Source organism: Passer domesticus, chromosome 4, assembly GCF_036417665.1.
Source record: "Passer domesticus isolate bPasDom1 chromosome 4, bPasDom1.hap1, whole genome shotgun sequence".
NCBI classification, from domain to species: Eukaryota; Metazoa; Chordata; class Aves; order Passeriformes; family Passeridae; genus Passer; species Passer domesticus.
The window spans coordinates 35,762,528-35,789,489 of record NC_087477.1 but is presented as its reverse complement, the minus strand read 5'-3'; the positions used below and the strand labels follow the sequence as shown (position 1 = coordinate 35,789,489).

The 26,962-nt window shown below is 39.7% G+C and overlaps 1 protein-coding gene across 4 annotated transcripts in view; it reads left to right on the top strand.

Annotated features, from left to right (window-relative positions):
- The window catches only part of MANBA (mannosidase beta), a 45,030-nt gene extending 20,183 nt beyond the window's left edge, over nt 1-24,847 (top strand). The window contains exons 8-17 of one of the 4 annotated variants that reach the window (XM_064417085.1): nt 4,255-4,406; nt 5,489-5,606; nt 7,707-7,793; nt 8,293-8,460; nt 10,394-10,612; nt 11,904-12,068; nt 13,778-13,922; nt 20,114-20,256; nt 21,978-22,235; nt 24,415-24,847. In XM_064417085.1, the coding sequence (XP_064273155.1) occupies nt 4,255-4,406; nt 5,489-5,606; nt 7,707-7,793; nt 8,293-8,460; nt 10,394-10,612; nt 11,904-12,068; nt 13,778-13,922; nt 20,114-20,256; nt 21,978-22,235; nt 24,415-24,639 (1,680 nt within the window). In that variant the 3' untranslated portion in view covers nt 24,640-24,847. The remainder of the gene's footprint in view (nt 1-4,254; nt 4,407-5,488; nt 5,607-7,706; nt 7,794-8,292; nt 8,461-10,393; nt 10,613-11,903; nt 12,069-13,777; nt 13,923-20,113; nt 20,257-21,977; nt 22,236-24,414) is intronic. The other 3 variants (XM_064417087.1, XM_064417088.1, XM_064417089.1) reach the window with 3 other exon arrangements.
- The last annotated feature ends 2,115 nt before the right edge of the window (nt 24,848-26,962 follow it).

The window sequence follows — 26,962 nt, the reverse complement described above, 5'->3', positions numbered from 1 at the left end:
TTAGGAAAACTAATAGCTTCTGGTGTTTTTTCTTCATAGGACTAGCCTCCAGTTTGATTATGAAGTTACAGTAATAATAATAATTCTTTGCTATGATTAGTGTTCTAATTTTGAAACAATTATAAAACCCACACCAAGTAAACACAGCATATGTTGCTTGGAAAAACCGGTTGTAGGAAATACAGTTATAAAGCCTCTAAAAAGGAAAATTCTGTTATTACTGTGTGAAAACTGCACAATGATAGGAAAGCTAATAATTTCCATTTGAGTGCTTATGTCAGAATAAGCTCTGTGGCATATGATCATGGGGACTTCATGGTCTACAACAGAAGCCTCTTACTTTTTTTCTCCTTAAGGGGAAAGAGGGGGAAAAAAGCAAATGCACCACATAGTGGGCATTGTGAATTAACCAGCATAAGAAGCCTTTACAGCTTACAGTGTGAAGTCTGGTCATCCTTCCTGTGTTCTGTGAATCTCTGTCTTAGATTCTGACAGATGCACATGCAGACGCATACCATCACCCCCCAGTGAGAGCTGTATGAGTGGAAAAAGGCTCTGTATGCAGTTTTTTCATGTTGTAGCATAATTTTCTCTCATGTCAGCAGAACTGAACAGCAACCTTCATACAGCTTGATAAGAACTTTGGGTAGTTCAGGAGATACAATCCGGGATTAATGTTCCTGAAAGTTGTTCTGTTGTCAGTTCTGTTGTCCGTGTTGTACTGACTGTATTCAGGAAGAATAAATTTCTTATTTCCATGCTTTCTTTTCCCCCCAGAAAAAAACAGAGGTGAGGCATTTCACAAGTCTTTTGTGTCCATATGAGTGTCTGCTTAACTTTGGTTACGAAAAAACTGAAGCATGAGAACTGTACATGTGAGAAAGCACAGCTTGATGTTATGTCACATTTGGCTACTCCTAACTTGAACTGCTTTCTGGATTCTGACATGCTAGAGTAGTATTCATAACTTTAGCTAATGCTTTGGGATTATTTCTGGGTGGCCTTCCAGTATGTATTTGCAGGAGCTGTTTAGAGCTCTAGCCAGCAGTGCTGGGAATCTCTTTGGCTCAAAGAAGTACTTACTCATTCCTGTTCAGAGTAGCAGAAAACCAAAGCAGAATAAAAGCCAACTTCCAGGATGGGATGTGGTTTGGTTTTGGTTTGGTTTTCCATTTGAATATTTTGTTCTAGAGTTTTTTTTCTCAGGATAATGTGAAATATCTCACAGTGACATTGGTTTTCTTGATGAAGGGTCCTATTTGCTCTTGATAAGTTGCTTATTTCTTGCCATCCCCACATCAAAGAATTTATTACCTCTTTCATTGCCCCATGAAGCATTTTTTTGCTCCTCAGTTCTATTTCTCTATCTTTCTGTATGCTCATTTCTCCAGCATTGTAATCAAGAGTTGTTAATTTTTAAGGCTATTTTTGTACTTTCAAGATCTTGGCCTCAAGCAGTATTTTCCTCCATCCCTTCACATCCTCTTTTCCCCCTCAGCATTTTAGCATGACTTCCAGAAGTCTTTTTTTCTGGCTTTGTAGTTTTCACACCACTTTCATGCTGTGTGCTAATTTGTTAGGTTGCTGGGTTGTTCTGTGATCTTAGTTCAGCTCTAGGCATCTTCATCCTTATTACTTTTCCTGCTGCTAAATATGGGAATGCCAAATGTCATCCACAGGTCACTTAACTGTGCACAAAGCCTTTGTGTGTGCTTTAAAAGGGTAGGTATCTGTTTCATAATTATGCCCAGAATCAGCTGATTGGTCGGTGGTGGCTAGAGAGCCTCTTGTGCATGCCCTGAGAGAAATGTTCAGCCCTCAGGCAGCAAACTCTATCAGACAGATTTTGAGGTGGCCAAGATCTTGATAGCCAGAAGGGCACGTAGCCAAGCATGCCAGATGCTGGTTGTCTCCCATTGCCCTTCTTTTACCCCCCCAAAAGGCAGAAGGAAGCTGTGTTAGGAGCAGGGAGATGTGCTGTTACCAGCTGGCCTTGGGAGAACAATGGAGTTCCACTGAATCTTGAAGGCCTGGGAATGTGAGCTGAGGCTGAGGAGCTTTTTCTCTTGCTCCTGCTGTCTGGGTGGCCCTGGCTGAGTGTTCCAGCCTCTCAGATTGCCTTGGGTTTGGCCAGTTGCATGAGTTCCACTTGAGCAGGAGTAAAGCAGTATCTCATTACTTCTGTTAGTGATATAAATACTCCATCACAAATGCACTCTGAGACCGTCACAACCTGCCTGATGACATCCCAAATACTTTGGCAGCTCCAACTGCAAGTCCCATTCCACTTTGTGCCATAAAAACAGAGCCACAATGGAGACTGAGGAGTTTTTCTCTGGGTAATTTAATTCAGTGTAGGAAGGTCAGAACTTTTTCGCTAGTGCAGTACTCATACTGTAGTTTCTCTTTTGTGGCCTTCAGGAGTTAGAGTGACTGTGAAAGTTGCATGAAACTTTGGTTCTTATTTAAATTCAACTTCTTCTGTTAAACTAAGCCTGCAAATCTAGGAATGGTTGCTGCCATGATGCAGACAGAGCTGTATAGGTTGAGCTCAGTGATCTGCAACCTCTGCTAATGCATCTGGTTTGTCACATGCATTGTCTCTATCCAGGTGTTTGATTAATAATTGTCCAATTAACTTGTCTCAGTTAACAAAGAGGAAGCAAAAAGTGGTGATTTTCTTTTTCCTTCCTACTGATAAAAATAGTTTTCTGTCTATATGTGTGATTTTTGATAAGCTGAACATTCAGAAAATGCAGTCCCATAGTGGGATTAATCATTTCCCTCTTGAATTACAACCATGTCTGGTGTGTGAATTAAAGAGTTGCATTTTGTATTAAAGACAGGTGTATCTTTTGCACTTAACTAGGTTAATTTTAGCCTGGTTTAGTGACATATACTTGCCTCAGCTGAAGCTTGTGGCAGAGGGAGAACAGGCTGTACTGTACAAGCTGACCTTTTGAAAAGGTAAAGCAAATAGTCTTCTGAGAGAGGGGTGGTTGCTATCTTAGGAGTAGTTTAGAAAAAAATTGGTTCCTGCTCTTCTGACCCAAACCTGTTTTGGCTAAAATTTACCATGAGCTTTCCTTTCCTTTATTTAATTTTCCAGTTTTCTCCCTATGATAATGAGCAACAGGTGCAAGAAAGAACACACATTTTCTTTCTGACTTAAGGAAGTTGAACTGGAACAAGGATGCAGGAGAAAATGTTTAAGGTGTCCCTGAAAGAGCTGTTTTCTGGAAGAGTTTGAAGGTCTGCAGGAGCTGATGTGGCAAGTGGGGAAGGCACCTGTACAAATAAGGGGTCAGTTGCAGTTGCTGTTGCAGTGCATTAACTGCTCCTTCATGGCTGTCTGTGTCAGTGCAGTCAGGATACCCCTCAGAGCAGCATTGTTGCTTGTAGTGAAGTCCTAGAAAACACCTGGAATGATTTCCTGGAAGCTTTAATTCCACCTGCAACAGAAGAAAGGAAGGTTTTCTTGTTTCAGCGCCACAATGCCATATATTTGGCTAAAAGAGCAGCTGTACAAGCTTGCCCTCTGCTTCTGCTTGAAATGTGCTTTATCTTTAATACTTTACTCAGAGTAAGTGTTTACTTAGCTGAACTGGTCACTCTGAGTCATTATTGCTGATCATGCTGTTCCAGCATAGCTGTGATGGCCAGAGGGCCCTTCACTTGCAAACTGGCATTTGTGTTTGCACGCGTGTTTTTTCTCTAAGTGTTGCACCTATTAAAAAGATACCATTTCAGAGCAGTAAAAGGAGAAGGTCTTGCTTGTACTATGTGAATCTCATGCCAGCCATTCAGGGATAAGACTTAAAACTGAGCTGCTGCAGTCTCCTGGTAGAGAAAATTGCAGATTACCTGGTGCTTCTGATCTGGTGGAACCCCTGTATTCCTCTTTCTGGCCTTCAGCTGGACTTTTGACTGGATTCTGCAACAACTAGACTTCATCTGTCTCTTCCTTACATACTTGTGTGCACATGTACAGTTGTTTGCTCATGCTTTCTCTTGCTGTCTCTTCATATGATAGCAATTTTAAAAAGTGAACAGGCTTATTGAAAGAATTCTTTCTAGTACACTTACAGGATGTTTTCAGCAAGCAGGAATTTAGAGATGAATCCATGTCTTTTGACTCCTTGGCCAATTCTAAGCTGTTATTGTTCAGTTCAATCCCTTTTGTAATGGTTTTCTTTATTTATGTAGTTTTAATTCTTTTTGACAGCTTTAAATCTAAGTTCCATGTCTTCACAGGTTTATTTTCGGACAGTAGAACTTGTTCAGGAGCCTATTCCTGGCTCACCAGGTCTGAGTTTCTACTTCAGAATCAATGGCCGACCCATTTTTATTAAGGGCTCAAACTGGATTCCAGCAGATTCTTTCCAGGACAGAGTGACCTATGACACGTAAGCCACATTTGATGTTCTCTAAGGATAATCTTTTCCTCCTCCTGATTCTCTCTACACCCTTTATCAAAGGTTGGCTTTAGTGGGTAAAACTTCTAAGGTAGAACACTAATTGTTGTGGGTGGGAGTGGGAGGCTTCAGAATTAGGGCTTAATTAACATGAACAGATTTGAGTGATGTTCAAGGCATGTAGGTGCAATTGCTGGTGGGAAGGTGATTGCTTGCAGTTCATAGTTACTGGCCTTTTGGGTATTTTTAGGGGTGATCCTCAGGCCTCATCTGGGCACATCCGCGGGTAGTCAGAGGATGTGCACTTCATCCCATGTCATGTAGGGCTGTGTAGTTGCATGGCAGCCTCTCCCCTTTTGCTGATCTCATCTAGACTACCTGGATTTCATTGCACAGCTCTGCAGAGATGCAGGTGGGATGGGGGCTGTCCTGTACCTGGACTAAGCTTTGCTCTGGGGTATTGGGGAACCAGGACAACAGGGCATGCTGTTGTGTGCATTCACGTGCAATTTAAAGGTTACCATATGATTTAAGGAAAAATGAAGCCTAAAACCCTTAAAATGAGATTCCCAGTATCAGTATTTCTCCTCACCCTCTCACTCCCCTATTCTTGCTATGCATTATGGAACTTGGGAAGAGGATATACATTCCTGATTGTGTTTAAAGAGAATTTAAATTCAAGTAATTTACATACAAAGCAAGTAATATCAGAGGAGAAAAGACCAACATGATTAATAAAACATAGTATTTCTAAATTTGGTCCTGCCAAAACTTCTGTAAAAGCACTTACACTGGAATGACACGAGTCATCTATTTTGTAAGTGTTAACAGGATCAAGCCACTTTTTCTGCACAAAAAATTGCTTTTTGGGAGCTCTGTCCAGACATGCAGGTTTAGAAACCAGAGTATTTTGATGCTTTCTGTTAGAGTTATAAGTCATAGATTGCCTACTAATGATTTAGATTTGGGTGTTTTTTTTGTTAGGGGCATTCATTTATTTGTTTTTTGTATAACCTTAGAAATTCTTAACTAATACAATTTCACCTTGTATATCTCCTTTTTATATTTGACAGACTAAGGCTGCTCTTGAAGTCTGCAGCAGATGCTAACATGAATGCCCTTCGGGTTTGGGGAGGAGGAGTATATGAACAAGATGAATTTTACGATATTTGTGATGAAATAGGAATAATGGTAAAAACAATAAACACAGAATACTTATTTAAAAACTGACAAGAACTTGTAAATGAAAATCCACTTCAAATTTAAAAAAAAGATAATTAATACATAAGTTCTAACCATTTTTCCAAAGGACATTGTAGAGTACCAACGTGAGAGGTCAGATTAACCTAATTTTTTGGTTGGCTGGTTGGGGTTCTTTAATTTCTTTGTAATTTGAATGGTTTGTGATTACAGAGGTGGTCTGTTGAATCTGGAAGTGATATTTTGGAGACTTCATAGTAGAAGGTTGCCATTAGGTAGAAGGTAGCTATGCTCTTCTCAGTTATGGAAATGGATTTTATTTATTTTAAAAGTATTGTCTTCTTTTTAGCAACAGCTGAAAAGGTTTGGGTGTTTTTGGTTCAAACATTTCATTTGACCCAAAGACAAACATGGAAGGATTATCCAAGAGGCCATTTTGAACAAGCTATAATTGAATATAACTGTAGCCCTAAGGTGAACACCTGCTGCAATCACTAATCCTAGATGAGTACCTTTCTTTTATTATATAAGCTTGGAGGCAGGTATTAATAAGTTATGATGAAGCAGTGACTAGATGAATGAAGGTCAAGCTGCATCTGGTATTAAAAATCCTGAGAAGTGTGTTTGGTCATAGTCTACACCATAAGAAGCAGGGAAACAGTATTCATACCTTGCTGCTTTCAGATGTGTGTGCTTGCAAAAAAAAAGTTACATCTATTTTAGTGATCTGAATGAGTGTCCTGATTTTCAAGGCTTCTGAGCACTTACAGTTCTTCAATTTTTAACACTAGGCACCTTAAGTAGGCCACGTAGATCTGTGTCTGTACAGTGTTCAGTGCAAGAGTTAGATCCTATTTAACAGCCAAAATAGCAAGTAAATGCAGAAAATCAGACCCTTTTTCTGGAGGGGGCAGTGGGGGAGGCTTTTGGTTTTGTTTCTTCTGATGGTCTTGCAAAGGCTTAAAAGTGCCTTGGAGTCAAACTGTGCTTAAGGAAAACCAGTGATAGCTCACTGAGGGAAATAGTGAGAAAAAGTTTATAGAGAGTTTTGACACCAACAGCCCCTAAAGGATTATGAGTGATTCTGCAGCAATAGCTTTGCTTTTTCTGTACAGTGTTAGGATTGTAACAATTCTTAATGACTCCATTATCCCCCACTGTCCTATTCTTTATCTTCAGTTTCCTAAGGGAATGTGTGCTGAAAAGAGCCATGGAAAAGCATATTCTCATTGCAATGAAAATGCAGTTTTGTGAGGAGCTAGTCTCTGTCTCTCTCTATGTAGTATGGTGTTGAGAAAAGTAGAGTCTCTTAGAGACCTCTTTGGGTTAAGGTGCTCCTTCTAGAGGTCTTTTCATTAACATTTGAGACAGACTAGAAGGAGCCTCAAGGTTACGGCAATTCAAAAAACAAAACAGGTAAACAAGAAATCTTATCCTTCTCACTGGGCTTCCGTTCCCATTTTTGTAATTCTCCTGCAAGGTACAAATGGAGTTTATTGTTCTTGAATTGAAAGGCTTGCTGTTCTCTAGCAATATCTATTTGATCTTTCTTTGAAGAGAAAGATCACAGTGTTTTTAGAGCATCTAGTTTGTTTCTGCCTTTCTTACTGGGTAAGATTTGCTGGTTTTTTGATAATTTTGTATGAAGGTGTTTTCTTAACAAGTACACATTAAGGTCTGTTAAGTGTGCTCAGTACCACATCAGGAGAATTATTGTCTCTTCTCATTAAGTAATGGGGATTTGGTGTTACACCTGCAAAATAGTAAGTAAATATGAAATTGTTCTGTTCAGCTGCAAATTGTTACATGTTCATGTTTCTGATTATTCTGTTGAAACTCACATGAACTTCATCTGCTGAGCCATATTCCACTCCTAAATGTAGGCTGTCAGGAGCTGATTCCTAAGGGTAAATATTTTGTAACCCTGATATTGAGGATAACCACAGTGGAGTATGCACATACTTGAGCCCCATGGTGAATGTGATTTGTTTTCTGTCTGAACAAAGGACTGTGCATCCCCATAGCCATATATTTTTCAAGTATGTAAAGTCACTTGCTGACAGTTTTTTAAATCTTTCCTTTCCCTTGTAGATTTGGCAGGATTTCATGTTTGCGTGTGCGCTGTATCCAACTGACCAGAATTATTTAGAATCCGTAAGAGCAGAAGTTTCTCATCAGGTATTTTATCCATGTGTCAAAGCTCTATTTCACATTATCTGTTTTTCACTGACTGACTGTGTAAGTTAGCTTTCCAAAAATGGTTGTTTTGAGTTTTTGTTAGCGTACCTTTATGTAACAGGCACAAAATGTAACCCTGCTAAATCTTCTTGAACTCCTCTGACTGATTGCGGGAGTTGTCACTCAAGCAGACTGCACAGAATTTATCCTTCACACACGGCTGAGTGGAGGTGGGTGGTACATACATGCATAAGGCAGATGTATGTCAGCATATTAGAAGTTTTCCCTTCTGAAAGTGTATATAACAAACTTTGAGCCTAGTGGCAAGCTGAGGGAATAGTGAACCATGTGGCAAAAAAAGGGAATTGTAGGCTTAGCATATGTAATATACATGTGGACTTGTAATTCAACTAGTAATAAAGTGGTTATTTTTTAAAAAAAATTTATTGTTAATATAAGTAATTTTGCTTGACTTGTGAAACTGTAAGTTGTGTTTCAGGTGCGACGTTTAAAATCTCATCCATCAATTATTCTGTGGAGTGGTAACAATGAAAATGAAGCCGCAATTGCAAGCAACTGGTTCTCCATTCCTTATCCTGACATAGGAGTCTATATCAAAGACTACGTGACCCTTTATGTGGAGAACATACGTAAAATAGTTCTTAGTGTAAGTAATCTCAAGAAACTGCAGGATGATATGGCTTGGCAAAAGGTTTTAATACTGAAGCAAGCTGGGATTTCCTTTTTTTCTTTTAATCCTTTTAAGACATGAAGATGAGCGTTTTGAGAAATTGCTCTTTCCAAGCTCTTCTGAACAGCTCTCTAAACTCAAGAGTTATTCTCCAAGTTTAAAAAAAACCAAACTTGTCTTTAACATTTTGTGATGTGTAAAGTAAGACCTGAAAGTGTAGTAGATCTTGCTTCTTTTTTCTTCCTGCTTTTAGTATGTCCATGAGGCCTTCACTCCCAGTGGACAAAAATCAGCTTGCCCATTAATTAATTAATCTCAATGATCAGGTTTTCTTTATCCAATTTTGTTGAAGAACACTGTGAAAAGCATTTAACAACCCTCAGGTCTTTTAATAGCAGTTGAAGACATCTATAAAGATGTTACTTCTTGAATATGTGACTGTTTATTTTGTGTTCTAAGCAGGTAAAGCAAAAGTGATGCTAAACATTGAACTCGTGCTGTGTAGTCATTGTATTGATTTGTAAACAAAATATTAGTGTTCTACAGTGTGGGAAGCACAGTGAAATATTTTGATGCAAAATTTAAACTGCGAGTATGCAGTCTACAAACACCTGGAATCCTTGATGAAGTCTAGTTGTGATTTTGCTCAGGTTTTTAGGTTTATTTATCCTCTTAGAAGAGGAGATTCTAGATTTCTGTACTGAGCTGTGTGTAAAGGTGTGCTGTGGTGTTTTTGTGATTAGCTACATGAGGTGGGTGGCCAATGTGTGTGCAACAAAGTGAGGTATTCTGGCTTGGTACTTGTGCAGCATTGCCATCCAAGATGGACCCATTTTTATTTTAAATCAGTAGAATAATTATTTTGAGTGCAAAAACCATAGAGGGAGATAACTTCAGGTCCTGTGTAATACAAGCCAGCTGAGGAAATCCATAAGTACTAGTAGTGCTGGACTTGGTAACTTGAAAAAAAGACTTCTACCTTTGAGCTAAAGACTTCAGGGAATCCAGGATTTCCTGTCGTAAATTGTCTCAGTTAATTATTAATTACGCCAAGAAAAAAAGAAAGAAGATGATGTGGGAAATAGGATTGTTTCTTAAAATGAAGCAAATGTCTGAGCGCATTGCTGTGTTCGAGCCAATTGCAGTAACTTGTTACTGGTGACTAACTTGGGCCTCTATCTTACTAGAATTAGGGTGTTAAATGAATTATACCTGCAAAAGGATTCCTTCAGTACTTTGTAGGCTATTGTTCAAAGATTTAGTGTTCTAAATCTACTGAGACTCTAAATAAAGGCAGCTCTGAACAATTTGAAATGTAACCCTTCTTGTAGTCTCATCCATCTTAGCATGCAGAGCCACCTAAAATGACAATAACCTGTAATGATACCATGCAAGCATTAAAAGGAGAACACCTTGGATTTGTTAGGACTAAATTTAGGTGACTGTTTAATAAGAAAGGAGAAAATCGTGGCCTTGTTCCTGTAAAAACACTGCAAAAGTAATAATTTTCCATAAAGAAGTCATAGTACTCAAATATTAATGTTCCTTTAGTATATATTTCACAAGGCACACTTTAAATAGCCTTCATTAAGAATTTAGAGGCATATAAAGATAGAAAATCTCTTGATGTGAGGAGAGAATCCCTCAGAAGAGCAGAGCAAGCAGAATCATGCCCAGCTGTCCTCCAAGAACATAAGTAAGAAGCTAATTAAGTAAGTAAAGATGATGAATGTTAGGACATAAAAAGGGAATGTTTCCTAGGTGGTGACTCAGAAATGTGGAAAAAGTATGGTCTCCCTGCCCCCAAGCCCCTCTTTTCAAAAAATAGTCTATGTATTCAGATAGTAAATGTCAATCACTTTGTAAGGGGGTTGTATTTTTGTTTTGTTTTTTTTTTTTTAAATCCCAGGAAGATAAGAGTCGTCCTTTTGTGGCATCCAGTCCCACCAATGGCTTGGAGTCAGTTAAAGAAGGCTGGGTCTCCCAGAATCCTTATGACACCCATTATGGTGACACACACTTTTATGACTACAGCAGTGACTGCTGGAACTGGACAGTGTATCCCAAAACTCGTTTTGCTTCAGAGTATGGATTTCAGTCCTGGCCTTCCTTCAGTACAATTGAAAAGGTGAGGCTGGGCGTCCACACCTTGCTGTCCCCTTTGCTCTCATTTAGTGAGGGCAGTGAGTCTCTTCCCAAAAAACTTCTGCATCCAACCTGTAGTAATGTGTTGTTAGGCATGGTATGGCATAAGTGGGATAGAGGTGTGTGCTGGTGGGGAGGGACGGGATGGAACTATTCTGTTTCCCTCCTTGGTGTTCAATATACTTACCTTGATGTTGCAAGAGGGACTTGGTTTGGATGAGAGAATATTATGAAACTGTTATTTCTGGTAGCAATTCTATTTCATGCATAGCTCAGTAATGATTGACTTACATCTGTTTACTTTTGTGGTGTCTAGGGATGTGTGTTTGAGAAAGAGGAGAAATATGACAAAAGCTGAATTGTGCTGGGTTTTAAAATGTTGTGATTTCTATGTATTTACCAATTTCTTTAATGTAAATAATCTATTTCTTAATGTATTGCATGTGAGAGGATTTCATTTTGTCTCCATTAAATTTATATATTATATGTTCTGTCTTATTTATCAAAGTGGAGCAGAGACATACCATGCTGTTTGTCCATTTGTCCAGGGAGAGATGTTGATATTCATGCATGCAACCAAAAGGAGTTCAGAACGTTTCTTTCAGTTTGCTGGGCAAAGCCTATTATCTGAAGCATAATTAGAACATTCGTCTATATTAATAACAATAAGAATTATCCAATCCGGCCTAAAAAGAAACAAATTTAGATAAGATTGTGTAGAGATAGTAATTACCATGAAAACTTGGCAATAATAACTTAATGAGTTAGGCTGTCATTGTCTTTAGTTGAAAAAAGCTGTTTTATGGTAATTTGTTACCAGAGGCAGGTTTTGAAAATATATATACATATTATTAGAATTTATACCCCTACTGACTTTATATAACTTTTATACCTCAATGTGTTTGACTACATTACATTCTTCCATATTAACCTAGGGTGTTTCTGATTTACTATGAATGCAAGCAAAACTCTGAGGTCCCTTGGCCAACCCAAACCTTAGGACAATTAAGTTAAATGCCACTGTGCCAAAAGTTGCTCTTCTGGGTTCAACAGCAATGTGTGTTTTCATTTATTTCTACAAGGAGTGTAAGCAAAGGGTGTTAGTGATTAAAAATCTTTGCATGACTGCATGAGGCACTTTAGAAATATACTACCAGTTTTAAGGTTTTGGATGATATCAGTAGACTGTAATGGATATCCTTTCCTCAGTATCCTGGCTGTCATTGTACCTTCTACCTTTTCATTCAGATACCTTATTTTTGTGGTTTTTAAAGGTTTCCTCCCCTGAGGACTGGTCCTACACAAGCAATTTTTCTCTCCATCGGCAGCACCATGAAGGTGGCAATATTCAGATGCTTCAAGAGGTTGGGCGTCATTTCCAGCTTCCCCAGAGCCCAGATCCTGTAAAGAAGTTCAAGGATATGATTTACCTCACTCAGGTAACAGGGATGTCTTCGCAGAAGCAGCTGTCAGTACTTGTTCCATTAAATTCTGTCAGCTGTTAGAACTGGACCTGGTCCCTTAGGGAGTGTTCCATCATACAGAAAGTTTCCATTCTGAAGAACTGGAGAGTCCAGTTTAATTTGGAGCTAGCTCGTCTCTACTGTAGAGAGACTCCAATTTTCTGGAATAATCAGGGAGTTACCCAGAAACTGTCTCAGCCAGGAGAAAGTCTGCCAATATGTGCTGCCTTGGTCCTTCTCCTGAGCTGGGCTCACGTAGCTGGGGGAGGAGGCAGGGATGTACTGGGCTTCCATGGTACAAGATTATTCCCAGTGCTGCATGTTGCTCCCTGTTCCAGGGTGGGGATGTTTTGCTCTTCATGTGGCTCTTGTAGGCTCACTGCTTTGATTCTTGCCACATGGAGCACATGAGCTTTGAAAGCAAATTTTTTTCCAAAGAATGTAGTTCTCTATTAATTAGATTAGTAGTAGCTTTTGTTTTATTATGGACTCAAATATTGATATTTTAGAGAATATATTTTGGTTTTTTTTTCAAATCAGAAGCATGTATTTTGCTTTTCATTCATAGTAGTTCTACATCATGCTTGTTTCTTTATTTGTGATTTCTGTGCAGTTTTTAAAAGATGCTAAGTAACTTTCTAATGCTATTATGCAGATTGAAAGTGCTGTTAACTTTTGGTGTTTCAAGAATTTCGGAAACACTCTTGATGGAAGTAACTGCACACTCACTAAGTTTCTAATGTTTGAGGGCTGCTGTCAGCAAGTTTTATATAAAAGCAAAATTGCTTGAGAATTTTTGGCACTCTTGACAAGAGAACAGGGATAGACGATGCTGTGAAATTGAATCCAGGGATAAAGCTTTCACCATGAGGTCCTGACTCAAAAAAAGCTGGGAGAGTGTCTGTAAGGCTAAGTCTGTCAAGGCCTTATTAACAGGTTAAGCAATTTAATACCAAAATAAGGATAGCAAAAAGGATAAAGAAAGCAAACTTGCTTTAGTGTTTAACCAGCAGTAATATCTTTACCTTTTGGGCTGTCCTGAAGGCTTTTAACTTTATTTTAAAAATTTCTGTATATCTCCCCAGCCTAATAATAAACTGTGTGAAGAAAATATAGCAGTCTGTTTAGCATCCATTGAGAACCTGGCCAGTGAAAAGTTCTGCAAAGTGGTCTTTAGATGCCATGGAGAAGGAGAAAAGGAGTAGGAGTGCAGCTGAAAAAAGGTTGCTTTTCTGATGCACAGTTTTGACTGTAGTGAGAATGTAAGTTCAGAGTTTAGGGGTTTAGACACTAAGGTAATGTATATTGAAGGCAATGCAGCTTAACATAATTTTGCAACTCTGGAGGGGGTTATTTAAATTAATGTAAAAAATGCTTACTTTAAATTTAATTTTATTTGCCTTGTCTTTGATTTCCCTTTCAAAGACCATCCTCACTGTATGGAAGTAGCCCGATATGAGATTCTTGAAGGGTACTGCTTGCAAAGCTGTTGGGAGCTGCTAGGAATAGATCTCCTTTCAGCATAGTTCCACTGCACCGCAGGTGGATACTCCACAGGGCTCAAATTTAAAGTTATGTGCTGTTGCTGTGAAGTCTGTGTCGTGTATCAATATATTCACACAAGTTTTGAAAAAAAAGTAAAATCCAATATGCCAAAAATAATTTCTGTCTCTTTGTTGACCAAGGTGATGCAGGCTCAGTGTATAAAGACAGAAACTGAATTCTATCGTTTTAGTCAAAGTGAAATAATCAATGGAGAAGGACACACCATGGGTGCTCTGTACTGGCAGCTCAATGACATTTGGCAGGCACCTTCATGGGCTTCCTTGGGTAAGTTTGTGACAGTCTGGTAAAAAGCACCAGCTGCCAGTTGTGTTTTCCTCATCTGGAAGTATCAGAATAAGAAATACAGCTCTGATCTGTCTCTTGGATACTTTTACAAACTTTGAACATATTTCTGTCCATCCTTTAGAAATGCATTACAGGATGGGATTTATGATGTAAAAGTTGAACATCTAGATTTCTTCTCTAGTCAGCTGGGGGAGAGATGGTTATCTCTAAATGTGATTCATTAGCTGTGTGTCCTTAGCTGTCTCAGAACTGGGGTGAATTATCTTCTTCATGATGAATTTGATTTTCATAGAACTTCATAAGATATCTCTCAGTGTAGCTTCTGAGTAGCTTTTTATAGGAGATGACTGGCTGAGATTTGATGTCTAACTGGGTGTCAAATGAGGTGAATGACTAAATTATTCTGCTAATATGCTATTTACACTTTTTTTTTTTCTTCTTAGAACACAAAACTAATCAGACATATAAAGGGATAAGTCACTTAGACAGTAAGAAGTAGGGGAGGAATGAGGCATGTGTGGCATGAGGGAAGTGGCTGTGTTTCATGTTCCAAACATTTTTTCTAGGAGTCGTTTTGAAATGGAGAAGCTGCCCTATGGCAACTGTATAGGACTTGGGTAGATTCTTTTTCCATTTTAGTTATTTCTCACATATTTTGGTTTTGAAAAGCTTTATTTAAGCAATTCACGTGTGAAAAAACATGAACAAACTAGAAAAAGTAAGAGTGTCTATGGACAGTCTTGATGTGCCCTTGGAATAAAATGCCATCCTACCCCTCTTTTTCTGGGAGATGTTTGTCCCTCTCCCTTTCTATTTTTTTTTCTTTCTATTTTTTTAATTAATTCAAACAAAATAACTGCAAGAACAAAGCAAAAACCAGTAGAAGAAAGAGGCTAATTTATTTAAATGTAAGGCAGTGGTCCAACTATGATGCTCATCTTTCTGGACTTTCTAGACTTGTATTAGGAAATGGAATATCACAATGTTCACTTTTATGATTCTAGCAATGAGTGATGCTCGTAGGTTTTATATGCCCCAAGAGAAAAAGATGCTCGGAAAAGTGTCCCTTTGTAAAGACAGGTGTATTGATAGATGTAATGTCTTTTTGAGTACAGAGATGACATCACTGTAGAATATTTATCAAATACTTGAATTATTCATATGTTGTTGAAGTTTAGAAGAAAGAAGCTCAGCAGAGATACAGCTGTCCCTTTGTTTTGTTGTATTCCCTCAGTGAGATGAGGAAAGGTTTAATATTCATTTAATTAGGCAGTGTGGTAGAGGGATTTTGAAATGCTAATGGCTGAAATTATGCAAGACTTGGGAGAAATTACTTTTATTTGCACTTCAAAACCACGTTTCTGCATCTTGTTAGGTGGCACAGTAGTATCACCAATGAGTGCTTTTGTTTAAATCTGTTACTTTGCAGAAAGTCATGGAGGGGTTTACATAATTTCCGGTACAAAGCAGAGATGTTTGCACATGGTGGGGGAGGAAGAAGGTAGCAAATGTTTCTCCTTTTACCTTTAAGATGTTTGCTTGGGTTGAAAGAAAACACAGCACAGCACTTGTGTCATAGTACCTCTGGCTTCAGCTCAGAATAAACAGCTTTTATCACAACTGGGTCCTGACTGTTAGCACCCAGCTGTGAAGCTGGCTGTGCATCTCTGCAGTATGTTTTGGTGGAGTGCTGTGACACTCCCAGACAAGTGTCACCCTGAGGTACCCAGCTCGTAGTCTTGAGATTCCCTCGAGCAGATAACTGGCTTTTATTGCAGGTTCAATATTTAGAGCCCCTGGCGAGCCCCAGTACAGGCTGTTACGGAGAATAATTGATCTGAATTCATGAGGCTGAGGTGAGGAAGGAACTAGCAGCATGTTTCTCAGGTTGCATTTAATGGTGTGAAGTGATTAATCTAAAATAATTTCAGGGAGATCTGTTTATTTGCACTCCTGCCATCAGTGTAGAAGGCTTTAGGGAGGAGTCAGAAAAAGGGTATTGGGTTTCATTACACACCTAATTCTAGTTTCCTGTTCTGAAGTTTAATACCACAGAGAGTGCAATTCCCTTGATATTGTCAAGAAAAATTGAGGAACTTGGATTTCTGTAAGAATTTCTTTAAATGTGGGAGGAGGAGAAAACCACCCCAGGGCTATTTTAAATAACTTTTAACTGTTGCCTTTGGGCATGCATGTCTGTAAGAGGAAAGTTTAAACCCAGAGGTTTCTCATGATAACTTCCTGACCTCCAGATTTTTTACATCCATTTTTGGGTTTGTGTTCGTGGTGCATCTGATATGCCACCTGCCTGTTTTTAAAGAAAGGAATGTAGTTCTAGTCCTAACAACAGAAGAGTTGAAAAATATGGGCTTTTTAATTAGCTTCAGTTTTCCTTGCTGTCTGATGTTACTTTGACAAATGTATTATTAAGATCCTGTTGCTGGAAAAGTTGTCTTTGGAAAACACTTTCTGTGTGAAACTGCTCAGCAGTTGAGTTTTGGTTCTTTAAAATGGCTCTAGTTTTTTTGGAAAAGGAAATACCAGTCTTAAAAGCTGATCTGAGTTGAGCAGACTAATGATGTTTCAAACATTCCAAAACAATGTGTGTCTTAGTAGTAGAGTGGGTTTTGAAATGGTGCAAACTTTTAAGTGTGTGGTTTGTTTGATTTTGTTTGTTGGCTGGGGTTTTTGTTTGCTGGGTTTTCCTGTGGAAGTTTAGTGCCATGTTCACTCTGAGTGTGTTGCCCTTGCTGGAAAGATTTTTTGAGGATCCCTGCTGTCTCTTTCCCTCTCCATTGTGGCTGTGTAATCCAGTTGGAAATCAAGGCACAGCAGAGATTGAGAGAAGGACCTATTCAAAAAGAAACAGGATTTTATATTACACTAAGTCGCAGAAACTGCTCTATATTAATTGCATTATTCGTTTCCATATATAAGACAGCTGAAGCCTAGATTTTTGTTATGTGAATTAAGCTCAGGGAAAAAATTCAAGTCAACAGGCACTGAAACCTCAGACCATGCTGGGTAACTTGTCTGAGCTTGTGGTGGGCTTTGCCTGGATTCTGCAGCTAGCAACATTTATTGCATTGGCAATTTAATTAACTGACAGTGGAAATTCCAGGAAGTCCTGTAACAGTCCTGAGGTGTTTAGAGATTTCAACCCCTCCCAGACTCTCCTTGCCCATTTCTCCTACAAAGCCCATAGCTTCTGTTTGTTGGATCAGATACTGCTCCCCTGTTTACTCTGTTTCAGATAATCCATCCCCAGTCCAAATCCCCCATCTTCTCAAGTTTAATGACTGAAGAGTAATTTTTTAGCACCCCCTATTTTTGGTAGATTTGTTCTTTAAACCACCAATATTTTCTGTCAGGAAGTGTCCTTGGAGTGCCAGAACATGCCTTTGTTCATATCACCAGGGGATCAGACCCAGCCAGCACAGGTTTTTGAAAGGCAGGTCCTGCTTGACCGACCTGATCTCCTTCTGTGACAAGCTGATGCAGTTGGTGGATGAGGAGAGGCTGTGGTGTTGTCTGCCTAGACTTTAGCAAAGCCTTAATGTAATTTCCCACAACATTCTTCTGGAGAAACTGGCTGCTCATGATTTGTATGGGTGCACTGTTCACCATGAAAACAAACTGGCTGGAGGGCCAGGCCAAGTGTGGTGGTGAATGGATTCACATCCAGCTGACTGCAGGTCACTACTGGGATTTCAAGGGCTCAGGACTGGGGCCAGCTCTGCTTAATATCTTTATCAAGGATCTGAACAAGGGGTTCAAATACTCCCTCAGCCAGTTTGCAATCGATACTGAGTTGGGTGGGAGTGGCAGGAAGGCTCTGCAGAAAGATCTGGACAGGCTGGATTAATGGGCTAAGGCCAGTTTTATGAGGTTCAACAAGGCCAAGTGCTAAGTCCTGCCCTTGGGTCACAGCAGCCCCAGGCAGTGCCGCAGGCAGGGACAGAGTGCCAGGAAAGCTGCCCAGTGGAACAGGACCTGGGATGCAGGTCAAGAGCAGCTGAACATGAACCAGTGTGTGCTCAGGTGGCCAAGGGCATCCTGGCTTGTGTCTGTGGCCAGAAAGAGTAGGGAAGGGATTTGTCCCCCTGTACTCAGCACTGTTGAGGCTGCACCTCAAATTCTGTGTTCAGTTCTGAGCCACTCACTACAAGAATGGCATTGAGGTGCTGGAGCATGTCCAGAGAAGGGCAGTGGAGCTGGGGAATGGTCTGGAGCACAAGGCTTGTGGAAAGCAGCTGAGGGAGCCTGGAGGAAAGGAGGCTGGGACACACAAACACCCACACCCCCACGCACCCCTTTTTGATCTCTCCAGCTACCTGAATGGGGGCCATAGCAAAGTGGGGGTCAGCCCCTTTTCTCCATTAACAAATGACAGGATAAGAGGAAATGGCATTAAGTTGTGCCAGTGCAGGTTTAAATTGGATCTTAGGAAAAAATTCTTCACTGAAGGTGTTGTCAAACATTGGAGCAGGCTGCCCAGGGTAGTGGTGGAATCACCATCCCTGGAGGTATTTACAAGATGTACAGGTATGACATGGGAACATGACATGGTTTAATGGTGCACTTGGCGGGTGAACAGCTGAATTTGATCCTGGAGATCTTTCCCATAATAAATGGTTCTACAGTTCTATTCTGAGAAGCACCAATGTACTGAGTATGTTCATCAGTTTATCAGCTGTCTGTTTTGAAGAAATGCAGCTGCCTCTCCTGAAGCTTTCCTCCAGCCTTATCTCTTTGGTTTGCTTCAGTGCAATTAACTTGAATGCCAGTGGTGTTTTTGCTGGCAACAGACTGATCTCACAGCACAGTTATCTTGTGTGGGTTTTCCAGGCAGATTTGAGCTTCTCTTGTTGTTCTTCAAGCTAGCTGTTTGTGAACTTGCTGAGAACAAGATGATGTGCAAGATGCTAAACTGGAACTAATGCACTTATTCTTCACAAGGTTCATTCATGTCTGTATGGAGTGCAGACAAGGCATGTTCAAGTCCCTCTGGGAAAGCCACAACAACCCTTTAAAGATGACTATGGATAAGTCTTTAGTTATGAGATGTTTGAAAGTGCTAAGAGCTTTGTACCAGAACCAAAACTAAGAGAGTAATTACTAAGAGTTACAACAAAAACATCTCACTGAAAATATTTTTCATACATCATCAAGCATACATCAGCTTTTAAACTTGTAGCATAAAATAAAGAACCAGAAACAAGAATGAAACCAGTATTTAACTTTTCTTTCCTTGAGAGATGGTGCAGCTGACTTGCTACTTCTTTTTAGTGCCATTTCAGTGACTGGATAATGGTTGAGCAAGGACAAACTTAAAATGCAGATAGTGGGTGCTAGATGGAACGTTAATAGAGGAAGAAATGGATGCAGCTTCTCTTTTAAAATGGTTGTGTGGCAGTGTTGCAAAGCAAGAAAGCGAAAGTGCCTTTTTTGGAGAGGATGCAGAGTTTGATGGCTTTTCCAGTTTAAGGGCAAACTTTCAAAGTATTAAAAGTAATGAGGTACAGCTTTCCATTAAAGAAATGGCATGAACTGTTTGCCATGTGCCTGTCATGAATACTAACTCCCATGGAGGAGGTGTTGTCTCTAGATCTTGGAAAATTTCTTTTGCCAAGCTCACAGTTGTCTTTGGTTTGGGAACTTACTTTTGTCTTTATTGTTACTGATGTCCTCTAAGGAAGAGCTGAAAGGAAGCCTGAAAAAGGGGAAGAGAGCCCTTTGTATAAGTGACTTGTCTCTTTTTATACTAGTGATAGTCTGTGGCAATGCCAGTGTGTTTGTCTGGATTCTCAACAGCACAGATGCTCCACTGCTTGGTTTATGTGTGGTATGCTGTGTCAGCCTTGTCACTTGTGTTCAAGGCTTCCTTTAGCTGAATGACAGTGTAGCACTGATAGCACAGAGACAGAGAAAAATGTAAACTTTCGGGAGAGCTCAAAGCTTGAAAGAGCATCACATCTTTTCCAGGGCAGAGCCTTGCCTGGAAGGAAGCAAGAATACCTTCAGTCATTCTTTGCACTTGATAGAGATGAAAATGGGTGGAGGGAAATGTTGCATTGCCAACAGCAGGACCAGAAAGCACATGACAGGGAATGTGTTACAAGACAATCTTGGATTCAGTTTCAGTGTTGCTCCTTTTTTACCATTTTTAGAGTATGGTGGTAAGTGGAAACTGCTCCATTATTTTGCCCAGAACTTCTTTGCACCACTGCTGCCTGTGGCCTATGAAGACAAAGGGATGTTGCATATTTATGGTGTCTCAGATCTTCATGAGGACCACAAGCTGACTTTAAGGGTAAGTGACACCTACCTCACCACTCTTGAGTGCCTCCTACAAAAATGTGAGAAGCTGAAACGAGCACATTTTTGTACAGACAAGCTTCAGTAAGGCCATGCTCAAACACCATGAGATGCAACTCTAGTGTTTAATCTTAGGGGCAACATTATTCTTTATTAAAGATGTGTGTAGTGCTTCACGGAAGAAGGAATTGCTTTGTTTATAGCCTGTAGGTACAAGGCTGAAATGAACTATTCTGTTGAAATCTTAGGGGATTGATGGTTAAATAGAACAAAGTGTGAAAAATGGTACCTGACTGCTTAACAAAACTCTTTCCTGGGTGTTAGAACTAGATAACCTGATGAAGTAGGGGGGAGAAAAGGGATTGTACCATTGCTTACCAGTACTCAAACTATACAGCTTTGGGAAAAAGGACTGGATTATCTTCTGAAATATGAACAGCACGTCTTTAATTGGAAGGTCACCTATGCATGTCACCACTTTGCAATTGATGCCTTAACTGTTTTCTGATAATGCTATAGAAACTGATAAGATTTTTAAGTTAGTATTTGGACTACTGTGTTTCCTTGTAGACAAGTGTCTTCCTTTTCAGCTTGTTACGTTTTGTTGCTATTAATCATATGGCAGCCAGACCCCAGATGAATTTAGGGACCATTTTCCACTGTGAGATATAGCTCCTGACATAAAGTGTGTCCCATGTGAAAACAGTGTGAAGGATGGGAAAACAGACCTCGAGACCAGGAATAACTCACTAGTAGTATGAGTATGTCAGCTCCTAGATGATTGCTATGTCTGGTGGGCTTCCATGAATTTTCTGATTTATAAGGTTGCTTATATGGAGTAATATATGCTACAGAAAATGGTTGCGATTTCTGGATAGTCAGTTCTTGGAGTAGGACTGCACTTAATGAAATTGTTAATTTCTGGTCTGAGTTATTCTAACAGACAGAAATTCGGATTTTCTGATAGCATCAGAAAAGTGTTGGCAGTAGAATAGTTCTGACAAATACTGTATATTGCATTTCAAGAAGATTTGGAACTTAACTCTTGAAAGGAGTTAAGATCTATTCCTGACTGCACGCTCCTGTTAAGGCAAAAAATAACTGAAAAGGTGTGAAATAGAATGTTGTAATTTTCATTAAGTGCTTAATTTCCAAATTATGCTCTTTTAAAAAGGGTATATTCATAATGCATGGAATTGGAATGCATTTTGCTGTATTAATATAACCTTCACAATCTCTTTTAAGATGATGGGGCTTGCTTCTGTTTAAGGGTGATTATACAGAAACTCTAGCATACCCAGTTGGGTTACATCAGATAACGCTGAGCAATCTCAAGAAAATCCTCTGTTAGCATTTTTTTAAATCCAGGAAGGGAGCAAAAAGAGTCAACAAATCAGTCACTCAATAATTCCATTTCCCAACACTCACTTGGCAGGAATTGGCAATCTCTTTCTTTCAAGGAGCCTGGAGAAAACAAAAAAGTCTTGCAGATCAAGAGCAGCTCTGGACTGTTTGAAATGGGCCTCTTGTTAGGTTTTTAGAATTATCTTGTTTTTGTGCTATATCTATTGTGTAGTTTCCTGCTAGGTGGAAATCAGCTGGTGCTGTCAGAAAAGCATCTGTTGTAATGAGCAATCTGAAATCTAGGGGTGCTGCATTGTTTTCACAGATGGAGCCTTTCTTCTAAGCTTTGTGCTCTCTCCATGTGCTTGATAGGTCGTAGTGCACGCCTGGAGCTCTTTGGAGCCCGTGTGCACCCTTGCCAAGGAAGGTGTGACTGTTAAAGCACAGAGTGCTGTCCCCATCTACAAGGAGTCCATCAGTGACCTTCTGGAAAGATGCAGATGTTGTAGCAGGAAGAGCTGTGTTGTTACTTTCTGTCTCGTGGGAGAAGATGGGCTCCAGAGTCCTATGAACCATTACTTCCTTTCATCACTCAAGGATGCCGTGGGATTAGAGAAGACCCAGCTTAGTGTAAGCATCAATCATGCTAAATTACTGCATTTGGTTTTGCTAATCCTACTGGTTAGGGTTGTTTGCTGGCTGTGCAGTGTCTCATTTCACTGAATGTTCTTTCTCCTTGGTTGTTGCTATTCTGGCTTCCAGGTATTCTGGTGTCACTATATGTGTATCCAAATAAGACTGCTGAGGTTTGTGTATTTGTTTGTGAGTTTTTGTCTGGGTTTTGTTTTGTTTTCAAGAATGAAATCTCTCTTTCATTTGTTTAGATTGTCTTCCACCTTGCAGCATTGCTCCTTTCTTTTTGTGCCTAGACAGCCAACAGCATTGTGACAAGTGTTCTGGCTTGCAGACAGCACTGTGTGTCAGGATTAGGTGATCCTGGTTCAGTTGAGTGTGGGGTGTATTATTGTCAGCAGTGTTTCCTCTGGAAGTGCTCACGCTCTCAGATCAGTGTAACATTGCTAATACAGAGCATTGCATGCTCCTTTCCTCCTTCAAATCCCTGCCCTCAGTAAGGGCATGGTAGTGATTCTTTCTTAATAGCTGACAAGTGTGTCAGTCTCCTAAACAGGCAAAAAATCCATTAATGTTGTATAGCACTGTCATTTAGTCAGTTTGCTGCTTTTTTCCTAGATTTCTTCTGCTCCTAGCAAGCTTGCTATGTATATAGAGAGCTTGCATGCCCTGTGTGTGTGTGTGCACACATGCTTTATTAAACCTCACTTCTTAGCCTGTACATCTTATTGGAAAATTCCTAATCATCAAATGGGCAGGATGGGGACCTTTGTGTTCTCACATTTGGCTTTCAAACTGCAGCTTTGCTCTTTAGTGCTAAACTGAACAAGAGAGGAATAGAGGCCTAATCTCTTTGAATCTGGACCAGCATAATTGCTTTACAAAAAGAAAATAGGCCAGATTTTCTCTTCTTATCTCTTTCACGGCAGCACAGCCTGCCTCCTGAGTATACAAAGAAAAGAAATCAGCCTGTTTTAATTTTTTTTTTCATCTGGTGGTACAATCTGCAGTCTGAGTCATGCTGTGGGGAGGTTTTTTTTTTGTTTTGGTTTGGTTTTTTGGTTTATAGATGATATCATCAATTAGAAAAGCTCTGCAACTGGAGCATTTCTGAAAATTTCATTTCTTTATCTTGTAACCGTGTTGTCTTTGCAATATTAACTAACAAGGATAGCTAGCAGGGATAAATGCACAGTAGTCATTTTAAGAAAGGCAGCTGTGATTAAGAGAACCATTGTGTTGCAAGAGGCTGGTATGTCTATACTTAGTTACCAATAAGCTAACTAGACTTTCAAATACGTTGCTAATCCAAGAGCTACAGTTCCTAGAATTGCTTTTAAAAAGCATCAAAAGCATTATATTTCTTCAGGAAACAGAATGTGTAGAGGATGTGTGCTTTTTTTCAAAATTGCATAGCATTGCTTTTCTTGTAACTGGAACATGATGCCTGCACTGACTGTAATTTGTCCTCTTTTTGTAGAGGTTAACTGGTTATATGGTTTATATATGCTTAACTGGTATTTGAAAGTTATGTAGAATAATCTTTCTTTATGGTGAATGGGGAGTGCTGCATGAAAATGCATCCTGGCTGGGATTTAGTCTCTCTGAGATTTACGTACTCATAGAACTTAATACAAAACATTATACCTTGACCTTACATTTTAGAACTATTTTTTTATATATAACTAAATCAAGTATAAGGGTTTCAATGCCATCATGCATTAAGATGAGATGTCTTTCTGTCTTACTGGGTTTTAACCCTCTTTAGCTTCTGTGTATTTCTATTATGTATATCATTGAAAGGCAAGCTCTTTTAGTAGGTGTGAATTGATAAGCTGAGTGAAATGTTGGTGAAAGGACAAATCTCTTTCACTGCATAGTAAATTCTACAGTACTATGTAGAGCTCAGATTACCATTTATTCAGTTATTCTCATAAGAAGATGGCAAAGTGATAATGTTTCTTGGCATTTTTCCATAATCTATAGTATTCTGTAGGAAGGCTCTAGTAACATTTGCAGTTTTTACATGATTCTTAGTATGAAGAATGCTACTTTTGATCAAATGTGGTTGTTCAGCCTGTTTTACTGATATGCAGGTCTTTCCCGTTTTGGGGGTAACTGGGGTCTTCTTTAACATGTATTTTTTCAATAATACATTTTTTTATTTCTCTTTCAGGCCTCTGTGTCCCAACAAGATGACATTTATATATTTGTTCTTCAGACCACCGCAATTGCTCCTTTTGTTACTCTGGATGTAGGGAGTATAAGAGGCAGATTTAGTGATAATGGTTTCCTCATGACTGAAAAGAAGAAAATGGTTGTGTTTTATCCTTGGGAACCTACCAGTGTTGCAGAACTAGAAAGTTCACTAGTCTTGACCTCTCTACTGGACGTTGTCTGAGAATACTTCATTTCCTTCTAGATAAAGAGTGAAACAGGAGGAGAAAAGCAAATTTAGAAGAATTTGATTGAAGCTGATGTGACATGCACTTTGAGCTGTCTGAAGAACATACTGTCTCTTCCTGTCTTGTGAATTTTAACTGCTGGTTCAATGTAAAGATAACAACAGCAAAGCTTACATATAATATACGTGGTGTATTGAAAACACATCCATATTTTTTTCCAGTTTCGCTATTCTGTAAGTGGAAATTCAGTTTAGGATAACAGCCAGGTATGCTGGGGGCAAGGGAGAAGGACAGGGAGTGAAGCTGGGACTGCCTCCAATAGGCCACTGAGCCACTCCATGGGCAGGTTGCTAAACATTTGGCTTGGCTTGTCTGTCAGCCATGGTTTGAAATGCAGCTGGGATCCTGCTGGGGTTCCACAAGGATCCTCTGTCCACCCAAGCAAATATTCATTTGTTGCAAAGCAGAATCAGCACCACAGCAGGTGGAGTTTGAATGAGCTCTGCCCCTGATGTCCATTGCTGTGGTAAAAGCAGCACGTGGGCATTGCTCACTGGTGCTGGGGGTGAGCAGCTGTGTGTTCCATTGGAGAATTCAGACTCCATTTCAGCTGTGATCACAGTTTTAATGAGCATGTTGATACTTTGGTTTGGTGACCCAAACCAAAACTGACATACTCCTGAGCGAGAGGAAGAACTTAGAGATGAAAGGGAAGTGATAAATAGAGTTTCTTACAAATGCTTTACTGGGTCACCAAAACAACTAACTGCAGTTGCATCTGGTTCACAACAAGTCCTAGTTAAAAGAAAACATGCAAACAATCAAAATATGGATGTGTATGTATGTGCCAATGTTAATAGATTCTGTAAAATAGACAGGAAAAATAACAATCATGAGTAAAACTTAACAAATGCAGGCATTGACAAAGGAAATTAAAAAGTTATTCTGAGAGGTATCACGGCCCAACAATACCAGAAAAATCCTTCAGTTTTTTTGGTATCCTGGAATCAAGGTGGAATCAAAGCATCAGTAAAGTCAGTATAAGGTAAGAAACAAAAAAGGAGGAGAATATATGATTAATACGTACTGCTGTGGTGTATTAGGAAGAGGGCAAGTCTGTTGATGTCTTTTTTTTACACTGATGGAGAAATGTCTCTTCCAGCAACATCTAGACAGAATTTCAAAATGGCACTTAATAGTGTTGAATAAATAAAACTTTGGAGAAATCACTTGTTTAGAGACAATCAAGAGACCTATCTGGAGGTCAGGGATATTTGTTCATCTCAGCATATGAGTGAAGTTTGAGATACGTAGAAAAATTTTTAGATTGCTAGAAGCAAAACCCATTCATTAATTTTGATAACTGTGACCTTGTCTAGGCTCGCCAATTTTTAGGAAAAATCTTGAAAGAAATGATGTGGTAAATGATTAATGAAGTGGCTATGCAAATAAAGTCTACCAGCACAGTTATACATAACTGTATTCTATTATTTTTTCTCTGTTGCTTTCTGCAGTTACCAGATTGACAAAGCAAGGTTTGGGCAGTTTTTAAAATGATTGCTGCTTTTGAAGGTCAAGAGCTCCCTAGATCCCTTCTTTCTCACTGAAAATGTTTAATTCAGCACTAGGTGCCATTATGAAAGATTGCCAATTGCTTAAGCCAAATGCTTGAACACAAAACAGAATTTAAAGAGGAAGGTTGTCTTCCATTATTGTTTCAATATCCTTAATATGTTCTTTTGGGTTCCTGGTGCTGTCGTAGGTGTATCTTTATGGAAGCTGTTCTCACCATGCAGCAGTGGCTGTGAGGTGTGCTTTGGTTCACCATTGGTACTTTCACAGTGGCATCCTGTGCTGTATTGGTTACATTGTTCTGCCTTTGTCTCAGGTCGGGGCAGAGATGGGAGGTACCTGCACTCCTACCCACACATCGATCTTGCCAGCTGAGTGTTGTTGCAGCTGCAGCACACCTGTATTGCCAGTTCTGTCTGAGGGGGTTGGGCAGCAGGAGCCTTAGGAGAGCATTTGCTAGGTGTGGTGCTTGTCCTCAGTGTCATTGCATTACTGGTGGCAGCAGTAGGGGGGACTGGCCCTGTCAGTGTTCTTTCAGGGTGCTGCCTTGCAATGTCTTGTAAGGGACCAGTGAATTCTCCTGTGCTCATGGCCTTTGTTTGCTCCCAGGCCGCTCTGGGCTGTTCTCCACTGATGGCAAAAGCATCAGCCAGAGTGCCCCACAGCCATGACAAATGGCCTTCCAGAACAGAACTTGAGAGCAGGTTTGGGAAGAACGCTGTATGGTGTTGGCCAATCTGTTGTCCG